At 36.9% G+C, this 24,716-nt stretch overlaps 3 protein-coding genes, 1 long non-coding RNA gene and 1 other non-coding gene across 5 annotated transcripts; 2 read left to right on the top strand and 3 right to left on the bottom strand.

Moving 5' to 3' along the window:
• Positions 1–835: 835 nt before the first annotated feature.
• On the bottom strand, positions 836–3,557 carry LOC108174234 (uncharacterized). The gene is made up of 2 exons (XR_001791108.3): positions 3,397–3,557; positions 836–1,120 (listed from the first exon to the last, which is right to left on the bottom strand). It is a non-coding gene; the product is annotated as an uncharacterized lncRNA (long non-coding RNA).
• A 2,916-nt stretch (positions 3,558–6,473) lies between these two features.
• On the top strand, positions 6,474–8,538 carry LOC103412424 (GDSL esterase/lipase At5g45910-like). The gene is made up of 5 exons (XM_008350988.4): positions 6,474–6,910; positions 7,083–7,304; positions 7,372–7,520; positions 7,772–8,048; positions 8,221–8,538. Exons 1-5 carry the CDS (start codon positions 6,661–6,663, stop codon positions 8,424–8,426), a joined length of 1,104 nt encoding a protein of 367 aa, XP_008349210.3. The 5' UTR covers positions 6,474–6,660; the 3' UTR covers positions 8,427–8,538.
• Positions 8,539–9,502: 964 nt separating this feature from the next.
• On the bottom strand, positions 9,503–9,575 carry TRNAA-AGC (transfer RNA alanine (anticodon AGC)). The gene has a single exon. It is a non-coding gene; the product is annotated as a tRNA-Ala (tRNA).
• An 829-nt stretch (positions 9,576–10,404) lies between these two features.
• Positions 10,405–12,480, bottom strand: LOC103446336 (phospholipase A1-IIgamma). Its single transcript, XM_008385425.4, has 2 exons — positions 11,589–12,480; positions 10,405–11,453 (listed from the first exon to the last, which is right to left on the bottom strand). The coding sequence occupies exons 1-2, from the start codon at positions 12,264–12,266 to the stop codon at positions 10,839–10,841; spliced, it is 1,293 nt and encodes a 430-aa protein (XP_008383647.1). The 5' UTR covers positions 12,267–12,480; the 3' UTR covers positions 10,405–10,838.
• Positions 12,481–20,221: 7,741 nt separating this feature from the next.
• LOC103446335 (protein INCREASED PETAL GROWTH ANISOTROPY 1-like) lies at positions 20,222–24,330 on the top strand. The gene is made up of 6 exons (XM_029110336.2): positions 20,222–21,549; positions 21,791–21,922; positions 22,086–22,267; positions 22,361–22,472; positions 23,720–23,854; positions 23,946–24,330. The coding sequence occupies exons 1-6, from the start codon at positions 20,419–20,421 to the stop codon at positions 24,072–24,074; spliced, it is 1,821 nt and encodes a 606-aa protein (XP_028966169.2). The 5' UTR covers positions 20,222–20,418; the 3' UTR covers positions 24,075–24,330.
• The last annotated feature ends 386 nt before the right edge of the window (positions 24,331–24,716 follow it).

The following is a 24,716-nucleotide window of genomic DNA, read 5'->3' as shown; positions in this document are numbered from 1 at the left end:
ATATATTTAATGCACAAAATTATGAAATTAGTATTATTATTTTTCAATTGGCACGTTATAACAATTTGAAAGTCAATACATTGAATATACAATGAATGGCATGAATTATTTTGTAAAATATATAAAATTAATTAAATGGATAAAACAAGTAACTTATCCAAAAACCCCATCCAAGTATTAATAGGGGTAGTTTAGGCATTCAAAAAATACACAATTTAAAAAGTCAAACTTAATTAAAGAATTTGTTTAGTTGGAGGCTAGTCAATGGGCTTTATTCAAAAAAAAACAAAAACAAAAAGAGATGGGTTTTAGTAGAGGAAAAATATAGTTTCAAGGGCTAATAACAAATTTTCAGTTATTTTGGGTTAAGGGGCTTATACTTCAAGTAATTAAGCGCGTTTAGCTTTGCAACGGTGGTAATGTTATGATCAAATCCCCCTCCACACATGTCACTTGTATCATGTAAAAAAAACCATTCATTAAGGGTAATGCTAATGTTAGGGAGACTAAATTTGTAGATTAATGTTGTAAAGACATGGGAGTTGATGATTGAGTTAATATTAGTTAAGTGTTATTAACGTCCTTATTTCTTCTTAGTATCACATAATTTAATTTATAAATTTAGTCTACTTAGCATTGCTCTTTCATTAATTTGATCGGGTGAATTATTAGAGGGATTTGGATCCCATCCGGATCCAAATTGTGGGGATCCTAGGTACCGTTTGGTACATAGACGGGACGGAGGTTCTGTGTTATGTTTGGTACGCGCAGGACGGAAAGGGACAATTGTTCCGTTCTGCGTTTGGTAAGCGCATGACGGCACAAAACCAAAAGATTAAATGATTAACTTACTCATGTTCCGTCTGTTGTTTATACAATGTTTCTGCATAGGACGGGATGAGACAAATTTTTTTTTGGAACTTGTTCATATTTGAACACATATATGCTTATCTATGATATATTTTTTACACTAACACTACTGGCAGATATGGACTTTCCTGTGTTCATATATTCGTACCGTGTGTAAGTCGAGAAAATTGAAAATATGAAATAGCAAGGGTGCATCTTTTCTTCTCTGCAGCCATTTCTAGCGCTTCTTTGTAGCTGCCCTGATATTTCCCTGATAACGTAGGAAAAGCATAAGCATGCATTGGTCCTCATTCTTAATCAAAACAATAAGTATGAGTAAGATTGTATATATATTATATAACATTCAAACAATTTGTATAGTATAAGTTGAGCTGTGAGAGGATTGGATGTCTATGGTCATGGTTGTCATGTAATGTTGAAAAATATACAAGTTTAATGATCATGCTTGTCGTAAATGTTTTAGGTTTAAACATTTAGAACTTAACCAAAGAAAATGAAATATATATCTAGAACTTAAACATGAAATATCCAAAATTAAACATTCGTCCTGATTTAAAAAAAAAAAAAAAAAGATAATGTCTTGCTAAAGCAATAATGAAAGCACTAAACGTTGATATAGTTCATCATACTAAACCCCCCAAATGCTAAATTTGACTTGTGTGAGTCATCCAAGTACACCAAATACGTATCAGATTGGTATCTTTCACTAACTTCATTGAAATTCTTAGCATCTGATCGTATGAGAGACCAATGGCCTGAAGCTCAGAAGGTAACCTGGCTTTCGCTTCTTAGAAAGTAAAATTTTCACCTAACTTCTTCATTTCAGTAACTGCTTTATCCCAACTTTCACTGATAACAGCTACAATATTTGCATTAGCATCATTCCTATTCCTCTTCCTCTTCCTCTTCCTAATAGGTTGAGATGCACTAGATGTAGCAACATAAGGAGATGGGGTAGGTGAAGTCGGAGGCATTTCGGAGGTCTCACAAAATTAATAAAAGAGTGACACAAAGAGGGACAATGGAGGTTACATATGTGAAATAGAGTCGAACACTAAATTCATCATTAGAACAATATGATTCACTAGAAACTTCATCATCTACCAGTTCATTGAGCATAGAAAATATGTACAGTTACCCGTGAAATGCTCTGAAGAAAGAATTGTCTATCAAAATCTTAGAAAAAGAAGATTAGAAAATTAGTCTTGCCTCTGAAGCTTCAAGGATGAACATCGTAGTACTAGATAAAATGCTTTTCCATTTAGGGGACAAAACTAAGATTTCATGACAAACTTCCTGGTATCAAGCAGGAGGACAGTGACTACAATTTCAAAAGAATTTTTCAGATCCAGATTTTTTATATAATTTACATAAACTAAAGTCCATGGCTTTTAATCTTTCAATTACAGTTTGAGTAGAAATGTCACTAATATGAAAAGGACAAATTAATGCATCTGCTATAAAATGCATTATCCTAAAACAATACAATTTAGATCATTTTACATATCATCTCAATGTAAGAGAAACAATCTAATTTAACTTTCCACATCAGGATTAATGTATACATATTTATCCGCACTTCTTTTCATATATAATCTCTGTAAAATTCAATTTGAAAGTCATTCGTAAGAGTCAGACTAAGAACGTTTAACATATATGCATAACATAAAAACTGAAACTGTATTTAAACCAGGAGAAATCATACTTGTTAAAGACTTAATTCCAACAAGGAAAAGATACATGAAGTACTTTTTGAAAAAAAAATACATTTAATATTCGTAATGAGAGGATAAAAAATAATTAACTAATTATACTATACTACTACAAAAATGTTCTTCAGAAAGCAGTATTTCTTTTGTGTTCCAACTTCGAAGCGTAATGTATTATCTCAAACATCTATTCCAAATGTTAAATATACCTCTTAAGAGCACCAGCAGAAATTAAAACTACAAACAAAAATTCTTTAAAGCCCTCCTTAATTGCTCCATAATTATGTTAAAAAACAACGCTCCATGGAAAAGGTCGATAGAGATTTATTACCACAAGATTTGTATCATGAATTTCCAAATATGCAAAGAAGCACACAAATGCCCAGGGTGTCACAATTAACATGGAATATGGATACGAAAATGTCAAGAAATCCTACTAAAATACAATTCTGCAAAATCTTACAAAAATACAGAACCTAGATTTAACATACTAAAAGAAGTTCCCGAAGGTCCTTGCACTCTACACCCAATTCAGCAATGCTGAGAATTAGTTACTATATAACCATCCAACTGACACTATACAGGAATCTGACCCCCCCCCCCCTCCCCCTTCCAAAAAAAAGGAAAACTGAAAATCAAACCACAAGCAGACCACTTATCAAATACAATTCCCAAGCACAAGTTAAACCAGTGAAACCAAGAAAACTAACTTATTTTCTCAGAATCATCCTATTTTCCATAGAAAAATCAAGAAAACGAAAAAGTAAAACCCAAACAAAAAAGCAAAATCAAAGATCTACAAAGAGCAAAATTAAACCTGGAACCTGGAGATGCAGAGCTTTGAGTTCCACTCCGTGGGGAAGAGAGAAGAGAGGCTACGGGAGAGGATGAGGAGGAAGGTTGCGAGAGACCAAGGGGAAAAAAAGGCAGCAGTAGAGAAGATGGAAAGAAGATGATATAATTTTAGGGTTGTTTTATGATTTAGATGGTGTAAATATTGAAAAAGATAAGGGGCATTTTTGTTTTAAAATTTTATAATTTTGTGCTCCACATGGTGGAATGAGTCGTTCCAGGGGAAGGTGGAACGGAAATTTAACCAAAATTCGTTCTGTGGGACAGCGCATCCCACTGTCTTTAGTGCACCAAACGTGGGACGATGACGTTCCATCGCATTCCACGTACCAAATGATACCTTAGAGATTCTCACATTTTAGCCATTTATCGTGTATCGTGCGGTCAGAAATTATTTGACTTTTTTTATTTAAAAATTAAACAGAAATAGTATCTGACAAAAACTGATCGCACGATATACGATAAACGGTTAAGATGTGAAAAATCCCTAAAACCCCTACAAAGTGAATCCATAGAAACCTCTTCCTTATTAGAGCCTCCATGTTCCAATTGAAGCCATCATATCCCAAATTAAACCTTGCTTGTTTTGCTTTTCTTTTTTTTTTTCAGCTCTAGCCCCTTTCTAGCTAATGAAGTGTCTATTGACAACAACGAAAAAAAAGAAGCCTCCAAGCACTAAAATAAACTTTCATTTCCCAAATACATACACGTTTTTATTCTTTGTCAACCAAATATAAGTTTCAAAGATTGAATTAGAGACTCCACGTCCCAATTTGGTGTACACCCTAGTTAGTAATTAGTGTATGATACGCATATTATACGTACTTATTTTTAAAAAATAGTTTTATTAGTTTCTTATGGTTCTGTATAATTCGTTAACTTACATGCTTTTTGAAATTGTACTATATATACCCAAATTGGATGGTATATATACACGTATGTACTTTTTATGTGGATAAATATCAACAATAAATGATAAATTTATATACGCTAATATATAATAAATGCGAACAAATAGTTTAACAGAGTATGAACAAAACAAAATAATATTAAACAGACAAATCAAAGATCGAGGCTTGCGTACCGCAATGTTCTTAAAACAGAAATTTCATCCCTACGCAATGCTTGTAGTTCTACGGACATCTGCTTCACTAGGATTCAACGATCAAGTCAGAATTCCAGCACTGGAAAACTTGACTTCTGGCGAATTTCTTTGCGGTTCTCTCAGTAAGAATGTTTGGGATTGTAGAAGAAGAATTCTCATTTTCTGTGTTCTAAATGCCATACAGATGAATGTATATATAGTAGATGTATGCATGTTTGCAACATGTATGAGAATGAAATGCGTCTGTTGGGAGAAATTTTCTCATATGGGTGCTTTGCTCTTTGTGTTCTTTCATCAGACTTCATCTAAAAAGATGAGTCTGTTAGTAAAAAATAATTAATTAATTAATTAAATTTGAAATTAATTAAAGAATTTAATTATTAGAGCCTGAGTTCAAGAGCCCCAATTCCTAAGGCTCATCTTTTGATAATTAATTATATATCAATACTAAGGGAAGTGTTATTGGCACTTCAAAAGCCTCATTCTACATTCCTCAAAAGTGTATTTTTCTTTCCAAATATAGAAAGTTTGGAGTGTGGAATGAGATTTTTGGAGTGCCAATTACAATTCCCAATACTAATTATCAATTAATTAGTACACCGCAAAGCCCAACTCCAAGGTTGAGCCCAATTTTATTCTCTATGGTCTATCACTCAAATCACTTTCTATAAGGGACGAAACCTTATAAAGTGAGGAAACCATTTGGTAGTGATCAATGTGGGATAATGAAACTTATACTCAAAATTTCCAACAAACTTTACTAACTCCGATATATAGAGGGTTCAACTTAGTTCATGGAGGCTTTAGTGTTGGATGTATGATTTGAAAATCAGAGTGTGAAGAACAAACGGGGAATAACAAACCAAAATTGAAGAAATCAACTACAAACATTTCAATAATTTTATTAGCTGAAAAGAAATATTACCATGACAACTACAAATTAAAAGACAGCATTGTGACTAATTTGTTATGAACCGAGTTACAGAACACCATATCAATATAGAACTAGCCCTAATCTCTAAGGTCATCTCTAACCGAAGGGTCCAGATGGCCGAAAATAGCTCGAAAATCGTTTCCAACTGAGGGCTAGGCCAGAGGGCTTGTGGGCCCCACGAAATCTGAAAGGGCCAAAGGGCTAGAGGGTTGGCCCAATCTAGCCAGCCCCAGGCTGGGCCAGAAATTCTTGCATTCCTGTCGGATATAATCGACAGGAATTCTAGGCCAAAGTTCAAATGCAATTGCTAGTTGACGTCAGCTAGCCGTTTTTTTTTTTTTACAATTTTATTTATTTTTACACAATTTTTTCTTTTAACTTCTATTTTACAAAATTTGTTTTATATTTTTTCTAAATTATATTTTTTTCCTATAACTTCTATTTTACAAAATTTGAATTTAATTTAAGTTGTTGTTTTTAAATAATAAATTATGTTGTAGTTTTTTGCAGTACTTAGCCGTTGGATTTAAATTTGAATTTAAGTTGTAGTTTTTAAATAATAAATTATGTTTGGCCCTATGATCCTCGGTTGGAGACGGTTTTTTGTAATAGGGCTAAAATGAGCTTTATGGCCCTTTGACCTTCAGTTGGAGATGGAGGCAAATATGACAATGTACTGTTCATTAAAATATTAATATCTTGGAAGACCAGAGGGCTAAAACGAGTCATTTGGCCAACCTTCAGTTGGAGATTGCCTAATAGCTAGGCAAGGAAATGAAACTAGGCGCAAATCATAAACTCACAAGACAATCCAAACAATAAAATAACTTTTTGTTTTTGTTTTTTTTGGAAACAACAATAAAATAAGCTTAAATTCTTTTCAATGCTATGCAGTTTAGAGTAATCTTAGTATACCACATTTGAATATCAATGGTGTTGAAGCCATTTTTGTTTTAGTGTCCGTTGTACCCGTAATGAGGACACTTGTGCTCCTGCTCATAACTCACAGGACCGCCGCTATAAATGGCATACACACTTCAGCCAAATATCTAGTTGAATATACTTGTACAAGATTTAAAGCTCCAACTGCTAAAAAGCATCATTAACCATGCATGTAGCTAGAAAAAAAAATAGTATATATTAAAAAAGAACACAAACAAAATCCGATCGAATTGGCAAAACATTAAAAAATGAAGTTGATTAATATCCTTGTAGTCTCCTCTTTATGCCTCACGTTGTGTTTGAGCACTCTAGTCTCATCAAGTCTTCAACCCTACCAGGCAATATTCAACTTCGGCGACTCCCTCAGCGACACCGGAAATTTCCTTCTCTCCGGTGCCCTTGCATTTCCCGTCATCGGAAAGCTCCCTTATGGAGAGACCTTTTTTCAACACGCAACCGGTCGCTGCTCCGATGGACGGCTTGTCGTCGATTTCATTGGTAACTCTCTCCTCTCCCTCCTCCTCCCTTAATTTGTCAGTTACTTTCTGTAAACACAATTTATGTCAATAAAACTGGTATGAATAAATTTGCTCTTTAACGGACTGCATGCTAATAACAACTCCAAAAGCAACACAGACATATGATAATAAATCATTTGATACTGTTTTAGTTGAGGCATTTGGGTTGCCACTTTTGCCACCCTACCTAGCACTGAACAAAACCCAAGATATTCAGCATGGAGTGAACTTTGCTGTTGCTGGAGCCACTGCACTTGACCCAGAATTCTTCTACCAAAGAAAAATCGGACCGGTTATGTGGACGAATGACTCTTTGAGCACTCAGCTTGGTTGGTTCAAGAAGCTGAAGCCATCACTTTGCAGCACCAAACAAGGTAACAATTCAATCTGTAATCTAAATTACTGACTTAATTCACATTTATTTATTTACTTATTTTTCAGAGTGTGACAACTACTTCAAGAAGACTCTCTTTTTGGTGGGGGAGATAGGTGGAAACGATTACAATTACGCTTTCTTTGTCGGTGGCAACATGGAACAGCTCAAAGCTTCAGTACCATATGTTGTTGGAGCAATTACTAACGCCACCAGTGTATGTCACATCAGTAATAATATATCAATAACAGTCAATAAGTCATCGTATATAAGATTCGTCACGTCATGCATCAACAATATATAACCACACACATGCAGTACGTTTGGTACTAGCATCTAACAGTATGTAGTTACCTACATACGGATAAGCGTCTCATACTTATATCGTTGTATATATTAGTCATTAAAAGTCATTGTACACAAAAATTTGTCACATGATTGACCTAATTAGTTGGGGACTTGTGGCAGGCATTGATAGAAGAAGGAGCAGTGGAGTTGTTGGTGCCTGGAAACTTGCCAATTGGATGTTCAGCCGTGTATTTGACTTTGTTTCAAACCACTAACAGAGCTTATTATGATAAACGAAATGGGTGTTTGAAGGCTTTCAATGCTTTCTCCAAATACCATAACAGTGAGCTCAAACGTGCCCTAGCAACACTTAGACAGAAATACCCTCATGCAAACATAATATATGCTGACTACTATGGCGCAGCCATGCCCTTTTTCCATGCCCCTCAACATTATGGTAAGTTCTATATATTACATTTATATGTTGTGGGAAAAAAATATATTACATTTATTTATAAAAAAAAATCATTCATCAATCAACAAGTATGAAATTATTTATTGAATTAAATCAAAATTAAGATTTTTATATATTCGTTTAAGTATCGTAATTTTTTGATTGAATTTTGCAGGATTCAAAAGTGGGACTCTAAGGGCATGCTGTGGAGGAGGAGGGTCATACAATTTCAATAATTCAGCAAGGTGTGGACACATAGGATCAACTGCCTGTAAAGATCCATCTTCCTATGTAAACTGGGATGGAATTCACTTAACAGAAGCTGCTTATCGCTACATTGCCGAGGGCTTGATCCATGGCCAGTTTACAAAACCCATTTAGCTTATATGTGATTAGTTACTTCGTCTTGATCGTGTACTTTGATAAATAAAAAACGTGACGTTTGAACTTGAGATTTCTTCCAAAGTTATAAAGAGAGTTTGACTCGTGGCTATTTTTATCTTGTCTACCCTATACATGATTGGTCGTTGCTTAATTACCTTTATCGTATAATTATTTATTTTTTGGGAGACAAGGGTTTTGAAGTTGATTCTCTTCTAACATCAAACACAAGACTATATCCATGGCCATTTTACCGCACACCCCTAGGCTCTATGCGTCCAGTACATGTGATCACATCACCCTGCTTATAGATATGATCATTTTCATCATATGATTATTATTGTTTTAATGAACTGAAAAGAAATGCGAAGTTCGAACTTGAAATCTCTTTTAACGTTAAAACATCCATACTAACAAAAATAAAATAAGCTTGATCCATGGCCGTTTACCAGCCCCTCTAACTTATACAATGGTTAATTATCGCGTTAGACAAATTACAAATGGTACATTGATTGATTTGTCTATAATACGATTGGCCTAATCTAAACTCAAAGTCAAGAAGTATCAACCATATGTCATGCTTTCGCTTTGAGTCGTCAAATCGCCAATTTAAATGGTTAACCCCATTTTGGAGATGGTCTTGGGTGTAGGTGGCAGAGGTGGTGAGTTATAGGTTGGTTTGAGGAGGGTGGGGTTATTACATGGTTTTATGTCTAGAGTCCGCATGAACACGTGGTCCGAAAGTCAGATTCTAAAATTTCTCCTTACCTTGTAATAAGAATCAATTAACACTACTGTGACGAGCGTTGTAGACACAAGAGACACTTCAATGACAGCCTATTTTCTCATGTTAGTAGTAGTGAACAAAGGGACATTAATCTAGCTAACTACTAGAGTACAACTAGTTCAGTATTCTGTAAAATCCATTTCTTTCACAGACTGAACCACAAAGACATGTTTCTCGTGGTGGTCCAATTTTCGTTTCCGGGTTTGCTTACCACAAAAAGTATGGTTGGCTTTGATACTTTCTTGTTTTGGTCGTGAGAAGATTAAAAAAAAAAAAAAAAAAAATTAAATGGAGATGCGGGGTATCGATCCCCGTACCTCTCGCATGCTAAGCGAGCGCTCTACCATCTGAGCTACATCCCCGTTGAATTCTAACCCTCTGTTGTTTCTTTTAAAAAAGGAAAGAACTATATTACCCAAGACGAATGCTGAAGAGAAGTAAACTTTGAAGGAGTTATCTGTTCAATCTAATTTGATCATGCTAAAAGTTTTGAAATTTCCATTCCAATTTCATCTTTTAATTTTTTGTTGTCGCTTTTATGGGCCGACAATTAAATAAATTAACATAAGTAGTGAGATGCAAGCAGTGTATTAAAATGATTGTGTTGACATTATACATAATACAGATGCAGGGTTCAGAAGTGTTCTAACGGTCTGTTGGAGGGCGAGGATCGTACAATTTCAATAGTTCAGCAACGTGTGGAAGCCCAGCTCAACCACTGGCAAGCATCCATACTTGTATGCAAATTGGGATGGAATTTACTTAACAGAAGGAGCCTATCGCAACATTGTTCCATCGTTGCCAAGTTTAGTAATTTTAGCACTCCCCACTAGCTAGCTTCAAGCCTACACCGTATTTTTTTAATATAAGGTACTTGAAGCATGCAGATATTTCACTTTTCGTTTCTTTTGTTATAAATTATATTGAGGGAAGGAAAAATTAAACACTAAATTTCAAATGTATAGATGTAGAATAAATGTTTTTAATCATTTAAGTTGCGAACCTTTCCTTAATATTTCACAAACGAAACACAAATTTATGCTATATCTTTGATTTTTATGTCTAGTTTTATACAAATGAATTAAGTCAAATATTCCAAGGTTTTAGGACAACTAACATTTCAAATAAACACCCCACTTATATTGTTGTAAACTAAACCAAAAAACAATCAAGTAAAACAAAACACAACAATTTCAAAGTTCCTCCAATATAGGAGTATCTCTCGAACAACATAAGCTTTATTGATTATTAATAAATACAAGAGAACTCACAAACACATAGTGTTCTCAAGTATACAAACTTATGCCTCTCACAAACTTTCACACAAAACTCTATCCCACATCCATCTATTTATACTAATAGATGTCGTAGGTTTACACAAAGTCCCTAGAATATAGGAAACCAAATCCTATACTAAAACCAAATCCCAAACCAATTAGGAAACACAAATCCAAATATCTTGCATCCAAGATATCATAATCCTTGTTTGATTCTTGTTTTAGTTTAGGCATGTTGATTTAATGCCAAATCCAACATATATATCATGTGACAGAGCAACCAAGACACACACAGAACTGATATCTTCTAAATATAAATCCACTCAAGAAATCAAGAATCTAAAGTAATCAGAATTGATCATCATCCTCCTCATGGTCCTTGAGCACCCAAGAACCATCTTCCAGTTGAGTCATACACTTGTTCTTCTCACAACGCCACGACGCCGGTATAAGATACTCCTCCTTCAAAGCATCAACACTTTTATTTACCAGTGCTATGTCACGCTTGACTTCCAACTTGAACCCTCCTTTACTCCCTTGGGTTCCTGCAACTCCATGCAAGTACCCTTCCATGTTATGCCAACTCACTACTCCTCCAGGACTCTTCAGGTACTTGGATTTTTGCGTGTCGATTTTCAACTCTTCTCCCACGTCAGAGTACCCCAATAAAATTGGGTAGTTAGGGACAACATCTAAAGCGTTACGAATGCGCAAGGCTCGAAGATCTTTGTAGCCAGAGAAGACCTTCTCAAAGTTCGAGTTTCCAACTCGAGGGCTGGCGAACACAATGGCTGTAACTGGGCAGGCTTTGTTTGGCATGTCCTTTGGCCTGTTCAGTCCATTGGCAACAATGTCAATTGCACTTAGTGTGGCAACTGCTGCACCCAAACTATGCCCTGTTATGGTGATACTAATTTCCTCATCCTTGTATTGCTCTATTAGTCTCATAACTTCTTCAATGACCTAGATACATAAAACCCAGTAGTCATAATAACATTAAAAATTAAAAATTATCTCATTTACGTGTAATATTGTCTTACCAAAATTGGCATTCATGTTATGTTACAGACTGTTAATTCAAATTGAATGTGATCTTACCTGGTGTCTGGCACTGGTTTTGTTGAAAGGCGAGCGTGAATCATCTGAAGTATATATGGAGTACCAACCTTGGTGCACCTTCGGATCACCTTCCTCACCAAGTATGTTTGACGCAGAAACCAAATTAAATTGCAAGTCATTAACCCACTCCAAGGACTGCACAGTGCCTCTCCAAGCAATCACAATGTCTCTCCTCCCCAACACAGCCTTCCCTTCATCTGTAGCCACAGCAATATACGCCATCCAGTTTGATTCCTTGCACCAAGACTCCCTTGACAAAGACTTAATGAGGAAGGCCTCAGGGACTTGAATCTGCGACGTTGCGTACACAAACTTAGTCACATTATACTTAAAAGGGTTGCCTTTCTCTAAACCAACTTTGGAGAAGAAGTTTTTTCTGGCATATCTGCTGCTTCCAGCATACTTTGATGTCTTCTCTGAGTTGAAGGCATCATAAGTAGCTTGAGCCATTTCTCCGTAGTGGATTATGTATCGACGGAGATCAATGTTTAGAGGATCCAATAGCCCGTCCCATTTGTTTTCGCCGCTTAGGTGCTTCCATTTTTTGGCTATGCTATGATTGCTATCCATCTTTTTCTTCACACCAAGCATCCTTGTGGGGAGGATGAGCCTTATTGCCTTCTTTATATAAACTCCTCGAAAAAATCTAGAAAGCATTAAGAAGTATATATGTTCAATGCATCACGTTGATGACTTTTCGTACTTAGTACATACACTGTAAAACTCATGGGTTGACTAGAAGAAAGCTAACATTTGTGATTGATGCCTGCAAATATAAGTTTTGAAATCATGGAAAAGTTGAAATGTTAGGGTTTGATCGGTGTTCGCTCGAGATTGGTGGTGGTTTCATAGCAGTCCAAACAAAAGTGATATTAAATTCAAGCCAAGAATAGGAAATTTTGAAGTATATGTTATTCTGTTGCTGCAAGCAATGTGATTGCATCCCTTAGACATTAGGTATATGCCAAATCTGATAAAATTTTAATATTCTTGGATTGGAAGTCAGTAGAATCACTTCAGAGATTGGTGGTTGGAAAACTTTTAAGTTCAAATTTTGGTTTTCCTAATTTTCCAACCATCTTTCGTCAATGTCTGGGATTGAATAAATTTAGGTTTTGGTTTACTTAACAAGAAACATTAAGAAAGAGATCGCCTATTTATTTTATTTTATTTTATTTTATTTTTGTTACAAAAGAGTGCTTATCCTTTATTGGGTTACATAAACATAAAGAAATCAGATGATGACTTTTTCTTTTGCTCAAAGGAAAGCATGCGCATTTGTGAAGAGTATGACGGCTGGCAAGTTGAAGAAGGCAAATCTTGTACATTTGTACATACATTTTTGGATGATATGAACTAAAGAAATAACCAACTGTCCACCTGCCTTGACTCTTCCCACTAAACAAAATATCCCCATACTAGTACAAAAACACACTTGCGCGACGAAAACTTGCACGATGGAGCAAATTACGTTGTACAAGGACATTTTGCGCAACGTTGACAACTAAACGTTACCCAAGGACATTTTGCGCAACGGGACTTTGCTCGACGAAGCATTCCGTCGCGCAAAACTGTTTAGCCAACGAAGGTGTACCTTCGTTGCACAATGTTGGGAAAAAAACGGTAAAAGCCTTAGTTTGACGCCAGAAAATTGCGAGACAGACCACATGCGTGTTGCGTGAAGTACCAACCAATACTTCAATTAAAGGGTGTTTGCACGATGGAACAACCGCGTTGCGCAAAGAGTTTTTGCTCGACAGACAAATGTGTCACGCAAACACCCTTTGCATGATGTTATGATTCTCCATTGTGTAAAGAGCCTTTGCGGGACGTGATTGGTCCGTCGCAATTTTCTGAAGAAAAAAAAATCATTGCAATCAGAGTTAAAATAACTATTAAATCGTGGTTTTTTGTTTATAACCATTGAAAAGTTTCGTCTCTTTACTTGATTTTTGAATGTTTGTTTTTTTGCGATTTTTGGCATATGCGATCTCGAAGTACATACAAACAAGTTTGACGGTTGGATCGTTGAAACTAGTTTCGTAGAATGCGTACCCCGTCAAAACAATAGATTCACTAACACTTAGAGTTTATTTATACTTTAATTAAGTATAACATAAGATTTTGTGGTATCCACTAGTGTAAATATTTTAGATTAAAGATCGAGTTCATTCATTGTATTCATATTTTATGTTGATAATCTGACTGAGGAATATGTGACTAGCTATGAGGATGTGACACAAATTCTGCTTAAGGTGGGCTATATATGTGCAATTTTCTATTTACTATTGAGGTTGAATGCCTTTTTCGACAACATTTGACCCTCGCTAACGATAGTTTGTTTTGTAGTGTGAGATGGGTGCCTCCTCTTTCAGACCGACCACAAGACAGGTCATCGCCCTGACAGAGGAAGTGGAAACCCTAAACGATAATATTGAATCCCAGGAAGCAACCCAAGATGCTCGGGAAGCCCAGATTGCGGCCCAATTTTCGGCCCAAGACGAGAAGATGAGCATGATCTTACATACCTTATAGATGTCCGGCCTCCAAATCCTGATGGTAGCACCTAATATTGCTCCACCTTCGACCTCCCAACCACTTCGCTCAGCCGATACCTAGTAATCTGATGCATCAAACCCAGACGACTACTTGTTGTAGTTTTTTTCTTTTATGTTCGGACAGCTTGTATGTACACTTTCATATATTTTATAATTAAATATTTTTTCTTGGTTTATTAATTATTGTTTATAATTTAATTAAAATATTTATAAAAAATTAAATAAAAAATATTTTGTCCAAAAGAAAAAAAAAAGGGGTTTGCGCAACGACGACAATACTTGCATCACGCAAAAACTTTTGAGCAACGTAGGTATGTCATCGCGCAAACCTTGTCTTCACGACCTTTGAGCGACGTTTTATGCATGACGAAGTTTTCGTTGGGCTAATATTCTGGCAACGTTTTTTGACTTTGGGTTATGAACTATGTTTAGTCGCGCAAACTGTTATTTGTACTAGTGCCGTAGAAAAGATAGTGAAATCAGCACTATGGGGCAACAGTTGTGAACTATTATTAAGGCTTGGAGCAAAATTATGTACTTGGCCCAATGGAACTTTTATATGCACACAAGGTTGAAATTCCAAGCACCATAGTTGGTTCATTTTTTTTCCCCTAATCCAATCACAGGGAAAGGGAGTTGAATTTAGGTGAGAAAAGTAACACGTTGGTCGAGCCAACTTGAATGAACTCATGTCTATAATCATGGCTTTTTAACCTCATCACTTAAAGTAAGTTTTTTTTTTCACATTAGGCATATTGTAGAACATGAGAAAATATTCTATGGCACGGATACATCATCATAGTACATTGTTATGTGTCAATGATATACTATCATGTGTAAGTTTTCTCCACATAAAACTATATCATTAGCATAGGACATCACAATAACGATATATCTGTGCAAGTTATTCTCCGGTCTTCTATTTTTTAAGAGTGAAATAACCTAACTTCCAAACCATCTACAAAGTATGGGTCACTGAAATCCAATTTTACCAATTTCTTTCAAGATAGAAATGGTGGTAATATTCTCTCTTTCAGCTGTCACTTGTTTTGCTGCACACCCCATGTCACCCTACTGCAATGTGCTTCGGACTAAGTTCGGACAACACAGTAGTCCTTTTAACTTTTTTCATATTTTTTGGGAGGTGATACCTATAAACTCAAATCTTATAGGGGATATTATTCTCCAACATATATACAGACATACATGCATGTTCCCTGAGAAATGGTAAAGCCCCACAACCATAGTCCTATCCCGTCAGAGTCCGTGACCAGCCTCTCCAGCTTCACGAGACTTGTTCCCCTCTGGACAAATTAGTGATCAGATAATAATCCCGCACATATTCACCTGAATCATCACCTCCCTCTTTCACAAATGCGTGATCGGTGATTCCTCCTCCTTGGCATTTAGGGTTTCATTAGGGTTTTATCTCATCTCTTACAGAAGACTTGGTGTAGTTGTTGTAAGTTTCTCATGTTTCAAAAAATTCGAAGTTTCTCTCTCTTTTGATTTACTTGGTTTTTGACATTGCACTCAAAATTTGATGGTGGTCAGCCACCAACTCTTGCTTAATGTATTCAATTGAACCAGAGACAAAGCATATAGCAACTATGTGTGTCATTTTCCAACGACTCCGAGTGTGTATGTCTGTATATATGTGCTTCTATATATAATTGCTTCACTGTACCAGATAATACACCGATTAAATGTCACATGGAGGTCATGTCAATGCACGCCATGTAAATGCTCATGGGCACCAATTTCTTTTATTGAGTTTATATCTTAAATGATGGATGCGTCTCTAGACTCTCTACTAGGTATGATTATCGGTCGGATCGGAAATACATGTGTCAAATTCCAATACAAAAAGTTTCGAAAATGCATATCATTTTCAATTTTGGAATCAAAGTTTTAAAAACTCATGCCGAATTTGGTATTTTCGGCATGGGTTATTTCAAAATTTCAAAATTTCAAATTATGGGGTTGTATGACTTCATAATATAAAGTACTATAGTTTTTAAATTCTCATTTTGTGTATGTAATATATTCAACAGAGTTGTAATTGAAAAAAAGAGTTACATATTTGAGTACACTGTTTACAAATTCAAAGTCAATAAGTTCATTTTTTTCGTAATAAAATAAGTACATAATTAAGTATAGGTAATAGAGATATTCAAGTCTTTGAATTTCGGTTTTGATTCGAAATACTAAATACACTCCAATTCCTGTATAATATTCATTTTGGATTATTTTGGATTTCGGAATTTCAGTTTCAAATTTGAATCGGACTGAATATTTGAAATATTTCTGCTTGAAATCGGTCAGAAATGGACATTCCTATCCAAGTTGCATCCATAGTCTCTGCACACATTAGCTAGAGTCTTACTTATTTAAATTAAATGAGCTACAAAGTAAGCTTATATTTGTGTTATTACCTAATTTTCTTTTTATTTAATTTCAATTCAATGTCACTTAGTACTATTGTTTAGTGGTATTCATCTTCACTTGTAAGCGAGAGGTCTACGGTTTAATTCTCGCCATAGGCGAATTTAAACTCACATTATTGATAGCCTATTGTGAGGTTTAGTCTATTCTCCTACCCTATTAATGTATATAATATCATTTGTTAAAAAAATTTTATTCAAAAGTTAAAAATAAACACAGTTACATGAATGCGGAGAAATCTTTTTTTTTTTTCTCATTAAATAAGAGAATGACATGACATGTACTTGGTGAGCAATATTGGACGTAACTCGTAAGATTAAGAAGTGGTGGCGTAATGGAAATTGTTGTTGTACTAAATAATACATTCAGGCAATGGTCCCGGCTAATTATTAGGTTTAGACTGTCTAATGGACTGATGGAGCCCTAAAAAGATGTACATATCGTGCTTCTTTGGCCTTGGGATTACTTACACGTTCTGTCGTATGCAGAAAACTGCTGCATATTAACCGTTGATATATATATATATATATATATGCATGCATGCATGAAGTCGGAGAGGACCACTTTCGATCACGTTGGTATTTACTCCTGCTGGGGCTAGGGTTTGCTTGTTACATTACTTTCATTTCGTTTTCATATCTGATTTCCTGCAAAAAAACAGCTCCTCACAGTTACTTTTTGCTAATTCGTGGTATAATAGCTTTGTAAATTCAAATTGTTCTATGATATCCTATTTAACAATCTGTTGGTGTGCCCAAAGAAACTTTGGTATGATTGTTTGATTAGAGATCAAGTTTGAGTGTGACTATTGAAGTTGGATCGATGCGACCACCAAATTACTAGAGGCTCTGTTTTGCAAGCGTAATTTGACTGTCTTGGACAAGACAACATTGTCTCTAAGAAAAGACATAGGAGACTTAGAGTTAACGGAAGACTTGGTATAAGTGTAGTGACGTTCTATTATTCATACAGCTGATCCAGTGGCGGATTCAGGAAATAATATTAGGGGGGTCAGTAAGAATTATGAGCGTAGCGCGCAATTTTTTTTAACAGAAATAGCATGCATATCGTCATTTCATTGAGTCTTGGTAGGTCTGAAGTCAATTGGAAAGGCATACTGCACACCTGTTAATGCCTCATTTGCGTGGGTAACTAACATGTTCCAAGGCTGTTCCCATATGAATACTTAACAAAGAAATACACTTATCTTGAACACACTAACAATGTTTGATATCATTGCATCCCATTAATATGTTTGTCTAAGAATGATGATGCTTTATTATTATCTGATATCACCATTTCATTTACTTTGCATTTTTGGATAGTTTTTTACTTGGTTCCTTTTTTTTTTTTTTTTTTTTTTGCCTACAATTGTAATCAAAACCAACAAACAAGCCAGAGGTAAATAATATTAGGACTAGACTGCAAAGGGGCAACACCTCTCTAATGCATTTTATCAAGCAGTTGAATGGCATATGTGAAGGGCAACTCCAACCTTTAAAAGGGCAGCACCCAAGTCATCCATGGACATTCACCGAAATTCGAAGGGTCAGCACTCAAGTTATCTCTGAACATTCACTGAAGTTTGGGGGGTCAGCCTACCCCCTGCCCCTCAATGCATCCGCCCCTGAGCCGACCCACTTAGTTGGATAAGGCTTTGGTGTTATTGTTGTATTTCTTAAAAACTAGATAAACTTTGTTGTGTTAAATTTTCATATTGCGGTTATTTTCTTAACAATGTACATTATCATGAGTATTTCAATCTAAATTTTATATATAAATAATTCTCCCAAAGATATTTATATTTGACGTCCCTTAATAAGCTGAACATGAATCAGTCTCACTCACAATGTAAATTGAATGGAAGGAGATTCAATTTGTAGATAAAATTTTGTAAACTAAATGACATGAAAGTTGATGATTGAATTAGTACTTAAACGTTGATAAATATGTTCATTCCTATTGATAACACATCGATCATTAGTTTACAAATCTGTCTATAAATTAAGTCACCTTAGTATTTTCCGAACGAAAATGGCTAAGCAGGGAGATTGAGAGGGGTACTGAGAACTTCATGTACATTCTAAACTTCTAATGTCAACCTCACAGCAGCTGTAACAGCCTCAAACCTGCCGCCCTCTCTCTCTTAAACGTAATCACTGTTGAAATCTAGGCAAGAAATTACAGTGACTTTACCTTATATGGTCTGCTCCAATGCAGTTGCGGTCAATTTTTTTTGCCCCAAAGCTCAAGTCACTGTTGCAACACACAGATTTAAAAGTGCCAAAAAAAAAAAAAAACAAGTCCCCAGATTTGTTTTCCCCCACTCCACTCACGTTCCCTCACTGCAATGCAACATTCTGAGCCTTTGATTTTTTTATTTTTTTTTATTTTTTATTTTGAGCCTTTGATTTACCAAAGTAAAAAGTAAATATAAAAGGATTTGTATATAATTGGGAATTCATGTTTAATTCACACAGTAGCTTTGATAATAATATACTTGCACATAGACTAGCGAAGTTAAACCTTCGTTTGATGAACCTCCAAATTTTATCTCTGATCTTCCTTTTGTCAAACTGTATACACATTCATTTGATGGCTGGTGGATTATTTTTTGTATTGAACTAAAATCTTAAATTTTGTTTGGTGGAGTTATATGATTGAACTACAACAACAATTTTGTTTAGGATTCAAACGTGAAGAACAAAGTGCTCGTCGTCAACTACCTGACGCACTCCCTCTCTTTCTTTATTTGAATTTGAGATCGGTATTGTAAGATAAACTTACACAAACGTAACTTATCTAAAGACAAATATTGTACAGCATATTCTTTCGTATAAGTTCTCTCTAGAAAAATTAAATTCTTTAAATTGAATTTGAACTCAATTACAATCTCATCAAGTCCCAAACATCACACAAGTGCAGAAATTTTGCCAAAGAACTTACAAAAAACCAAGGTACCAAAGTGGTGTTACCTTGTACCAACGAGAAAATTTTCAATATGTTAAGAATAGGGTATTGAACTAAATTTCATAACATAATTAGTTGAAATTTTTTTTTTTTTCAACTAATAGCATTATTACATTTTGACGTACCACAACAACATTTCCGACACACTGAAAAATCTATCCATACCAACCTAGGAAACTTAAAACATGTATCCACGGTAACATATAAATTAGTCCTTACGCCAAATGCCTGCATTGACTTCTCGTGGAAAACAAAACGGTCAAGACACAAAACTCAAAAGCAAGGGAGATACCGTGAGAATATGGCGATAAATACTGTACAAAACCGACCGTTAGAAGCACCTTTCTACTCTAGTTTCCAAAATCTTCCCACGCTTTCCATCTCACCATCTCCCAACTGAAACACCAACCCCAATCCCACGCGCAATTTCCCCAAACGCCCTCACAAACTCATAGGGTGTTTCAAAATTTCCCCATCAAATCCCTCCCCGCGCGTGGACTCCCTTTTTTTTAACTTGAATATTTTTTACTTTTGTCAAAAATAATTTGGATCCGAGAAAAGAAGACCGTTCCTCGTTAACGGCGCCTTCTGCTTTCCCTCTTTTTAATTAATTTTTACTTTTACTCTTTTTCCTTTTTTATTTAAAATATAAATTTTGGTCGCGAACTTCAAGTTGGAGGGAGAGACAAGGACGTCCGTGTAAGTAACCCCTTCACTGTATACAGGATTTTGCAAGGCTAATCACACACCCCAAATCCTAGAGAGAGAAACCACCGCACTCTTAGAGAGAAACGGGAGAGAAACCGGAGTGTTGAGTGAGAGAGGTGGGTTTTGCAATGGTGGCTGGGAAGGTGAGGGTGGCAATGGGGCTACAAAAATCACCTGCGAATCCAAAACCGGAAACTCCATCGAAGTCGCCGTCGCCGTCGCTGAGCTCCGGGAAGACATCGCAGAAGGGGGCGGTATTCTCGCGCTCCTTCGGCGCGTACTTCCCGCGCTCGTCTGCGCAGGTGCAGCCTAAGCCGCCGGACGTGACGGAGCTTCTCCGCCTGGTGGAGGAGCTCCGGGAGCGAGAGTCGAGACTGAAAACGGAGCTCCTCGAGCACAAGCTCCTGAGAGAGTCGGTCGCCATCCTCCCCGTATTGGAGAACGAGATCATCAGCAAGGACGAAGAGATTGACAGAGCGTCGAAGCGGGTGGAGGAGCTGGCGGCGGAGAACCAGCGGCTGAGAAATCAGGTGGCCGAAGTGACGTCAGTGTTGGAAGAAGAGAGGAGGGAGAAAGAAGAGAAAATGAAGCTGTTGGAGGCTGAAATTTCGGAGCTGAAGAAAACGGCGTCGGATCGTGTGATTAGTTTTGAAAACGACGAGCTTTCGTCGTCGCAGAGATTTCAGGGACTGATGGAGGTCACCGGAAGGTCGAATCTGATCAGAAATCTGAAGAGGGGAGTGAAATGCGCCGACATTCCGACAAATCCGGAGAATCAGAAGCTCGACGGCTCCGAGTCGAAGAGGGAAGAGCCGGAATCAGAGAGGCCGAGGCTGTCGAGGTGTAACTCGGAGGAGTTAGCCGAGTCGGCTCTGGCTACCATCAGATCTCGCATCCCGAGGGTTCCCAAACCGCCGCCGAGACCGTCCACATCCAACAGTCAAAACAAGGCCTCAACAGAACAGGGGAATGCATTTCCACCACCGCCTCCGCCGCCGCCAAGTCAGACAAAATCCACACTCCCACCGCCACCACCTCCGTCTAAGGCGGCTCCACCTCCGCCTCCTCCGCCACCGAGAGGTTCAAGGCCAGCGACGGCGAAGGTGAAGCGAGTGCCGGAGGTTGTGGAGTTCTACCACTCCCTGATGCGAAGAGACTCCCGGAGGGAGTCCGGCAGCGGAGTCTCGGACGCAACGGGAACCGCCAATGCCCGCGACATGATCGGCGAGATCGAGAACCGGTCAGCTCACCTGCTTGCTGTAAGTTCCGGTAGCTTGTGTTTTTATCTAAATTACGACTTTGTCACTGGCCTTTTTGCAGTGTCAGTGAGGTGGCCCTCCTATTTGCCCTTTCCGTTGGATTTGGTTGTTTGCTTGATAGATAAGACAATTCGCAAATTCGAAATGCTTTGGTTTAAATGCCAAAAAGGTGTAATTTTTGTGATGTTTAGGGGCAAATCTTTATCGCTTGTGAAATTGATGTGTTTTTTTGTATTTGCAGATAAAAACGGACGTAGAAACGCAGGGAGATTTCATAAGGTTTTTGATAAAAGAAATCGAAAACGCAGCGTTTACAGACATCAACGATGTGGTGCCTTTTGTGAAGTGGCTGGATGATGAGCTCTCGTACTTGGTAACATTTCATTTTCCATTTCGTAAATCTGTTATTACTTGACTTAATCGAGTCTCAGGGTTGCAGACGTGAGTTAGACTAGTTTGTAAAGGCAATGTCTGCCACATTCCCGTGCATTAGAGTAGTTAAGAATACCGTATTGACATTGAATTTGTTTATTTAGGTGGATGAAAGAGCTGTGCTGAAGCACTTTGACTGGCCGGAGCTGAAGGCGGATGCTCTGCGCGAAGCGGCATTCGGGTATAGCGATCTCAAGAAGCTTGAATCCGAGGCCTCGTCGTTCCCTGATCATTCTCGCCAGCCCTGCGGTCCAACCCTCAAGAAGATGCAGGCTTTGCTGGAAAAGTAAGTAGATTTCTTCATCTTTTAGTATTGTCCTTGAAAATTATAGGCAATTTTAGAGTAATATACTTAAATGTGTTGGAATAATTTGAACAGATTGGAGCATGGGGTTTACAATCTCTCGCGGGTGAGAGAATCCGCCACTAAAAGATACAAAGTTTTCCAAATTCCTACAAATTGGATGCTCGATTCTGAATTTGTAAGCCAGGTAATTCATTGTTCCAATATTTCATACTGTATGCCAATTTTGTGAGAACTTACATGCATCAGGATGACACTTTAGCGATATCCCAAGTTAATTACACATTATCACATGAACAAATTAAAATACAATGCATGATTGATTTGAGATACCGTTACAGTATTCGCATCCCGACTCCGTCAAAGTTTCTCTCTAGTCTCATCTACACTCAATCACCCACAAGATCATCTTTTATTATCGGCTAAGGATTTCTATAGGTGGTACTCTTTAGTGACTTGCATACTTGTAGATCTTGGAGATAATTGACTAACTGAAGAATCTAAGCTCAGGGCTTAGGGGTGACAAGATGTACCCATTTTTAGTGTACCGAGTACACGATATGATACACTAAATGTTATAATACAAGTAGTTGAGTATTTGAAAGAAGAAAAAATTCAATTAGTTGTGTTATGACATTTGGAGTATTGGACCGTATTCACTCCACACTCAAAATTTTGAAATTAAATAAGACCTAGATTTTTCAATATTTTCTATATCCCATGCCTACATGCATGTGCACATGTGAACTCCCCACCAAATGTTTGTCTTCTTCACTTTTTATTTCAGAGTGTTTGGTAGGAGTACAGAAGTCCCCACCATATGTTTGTCTTCTTCACTTTTTATTTCGGAGTGTTTGGTAGGAGTAAAGAAGTCAGTGTTGACTTCATAGGAGTAAACAAGGAAATGAATTATTAAGACTCCCACATTTTCAACATTATAATATGTTTTGTCTGGATACTGCCCCTCAATGTGCTTGCATTTCACCATTGAATAGAATTAGAGAGAAATGCTATGGGAATTCTTTTTAAAGTGGGACTCTTTGTGAATTATCTGTTATTTAACGTTAATTTTCGTGTTAACATTATAAAACATTGGCACAGAAATTGACGTTAAACTGTGAGGTGAGAGATGGAGAGTCCCTGTAGCATTTCTCTTGCTTATGCGTTTTCTCCTTTTGCATACTATTGTTAATTTTTGTCCCTTGATTCTGCATTGGTTTTATTCAATTCAAAAAGCTAGAAATAGAGAGGGATACGCAAAAGGAGAAAGCGTGAGTGCGAAAATCATCTCTCTTCCAAAAATACGCCACATAAGTGTTATGTTAGCAGAAAAGAATACCAGCATTGCAACCCGAAAAAAAAAATGTGATTGATAGTACCAGCAAATGTTTGTTAGTTTTGTATTATACTGACTATGGTGGTACATGATCGCAGATCAAGTTGGCATCGGTAAAATTGGCAATGAAGTACATGAAGAGAGTCTCTGCCGAGCTTGAAATAGTCGGCGGTGGTCCCGAAGAAGAAGAGCTGATAGTTCAAGGCGTTCGATTTGCCTTCCGCGTACATCAGGTAACTGAAAAAACACTTAAAACAGCATCAATCCTTTTACTGTTTCCTGCATTTCGCATTCTTACGGTGTGATTGTGAGTATTCGCTGCAGTTTGCTGGAGGATTCGATGCAGAAACGATGAGAGCGTTTCAGGTGTTGAGAGATAAGGTGAGATCGTGCCATGTACAATGCCAGAACCAGCAGCAGCAGAAAATCGTATGCCGGTCTACGCCGTGCTAAATCTGTAGCAAGCTCAGCTTCAGAAATTGCTCCGAGAGTTTTTTGTTGTAAAGATGAACTTCTATATGGTATTATTATTGCATTTATGTATTTATATTATTATTATTATTATTACTCATGACCTTCTCGGCTAGATTGGGTACCGGTTTAATGTGTTCCGGAAGTTCACTAACATGTATAATAGCTTGTAATACAAGGTAGTAATGCTACAACTTCTTCATCCTCAAATAAAATCGACTTATTCTTTTCATTTCAATTCTTTGCGATCTTGTCATATTAATTCATTATGGTTTGGTACGGTTTAATTCGGTTCAGTTTAAATAGTTTGGTCAAACGTATCAAACGTATCAAACTGGACTCTATTGGTGGGTGGTGGGTGGTGGGTAATGGGTGATGGGTGGTGGGAGGTTTAAGTAAGATATAAGGCAAATTATATTTTTAAATTAAATATAACTGGCTTGGGCCAACCAGTTTGTCAAAAAAAACTTAACCCGGCCTGATCTATAGGGGTACGTGCCCGATTTTAAACGGATCTTACTCGTGTTGAACTGAGTCTGGTATGATGGGTTGTACACATGCAGCTACAATTTGGTGAATAATACAAATTTGGGTTTAGACAAGTTGATTGGTTATCACAAAATA

The sequence above is a fragment of the Malus domestica genome, chromosome 10 (genome assembly GCF_042453785.1).
Source record: "Malus domestica chromosome 10, GDT2T_hap1".
In the NCBI taxonomy this organism is placed as follows: Eukaryota; Viridiplantae; Streptophyta; class Magnoliopsida; order Rosales; family Rosaceae; genus Malus; species Malus domestica.
This window is presented reverse-complemented; position numbering and strand designations above follow the sequence as displayed.

Coding starts and splice junctions, on each gene's coding strand:
- LOC103446335 (XM_029110336.2), top strand. CDS start 20,419: ATGGTGGCTGGGAAGGTGAGGGTGGCAATGGGGCTACAAAAATCACCT. Junction 22,473..23,719: donor ATTCTGAATTTGTAAGCCAG/GTAATTCATTGT, acceptor ACATGATCGCAG/ATCAAGTTGGCATCGGTAAA. Junction 23,855..23,945: donor TTGCCTTCCGCGTACATCAG/GTAACTGAAAAA, acceptor TATTCGCTGCAG/TTTGCTGGAGGATTCGATGC.
- LOC103446336 (XM_008385425.4), bottom strand. CDS start 12,266: ATGCTTTCTAGATTTTTTCGAGGAGTTTATATAAAGAAGGCAATAAGG. Junction 11,454..11,588: donor AAACCAGTGCCAGACACCAG/GTAAGATCACAT, acceptor TTATGTATCTAG/GTCATTGAAGAAGTTATGAG.
- LOC103412424 (XM_008350988.4), top strand. CDS start 6,661: ATGAAGTTGATTAATATCCTTGTAGTCTCCTCTTTATGCCTCACGTTG. Junction 7,305..7,371: donor ACTTTGCAGCACCAAACAAG/GTAACAATTCAA, acceptor CTTATTTTTCAG/AGTGTGACAACTACTTCAAG. Junction 8,049..8,220: donor CCATGCCCCTCAACATTATG/GTAAGTTCTATA, acceptor TGAATTTTGCAG/GATTCAAAAGTGGGACTCTA.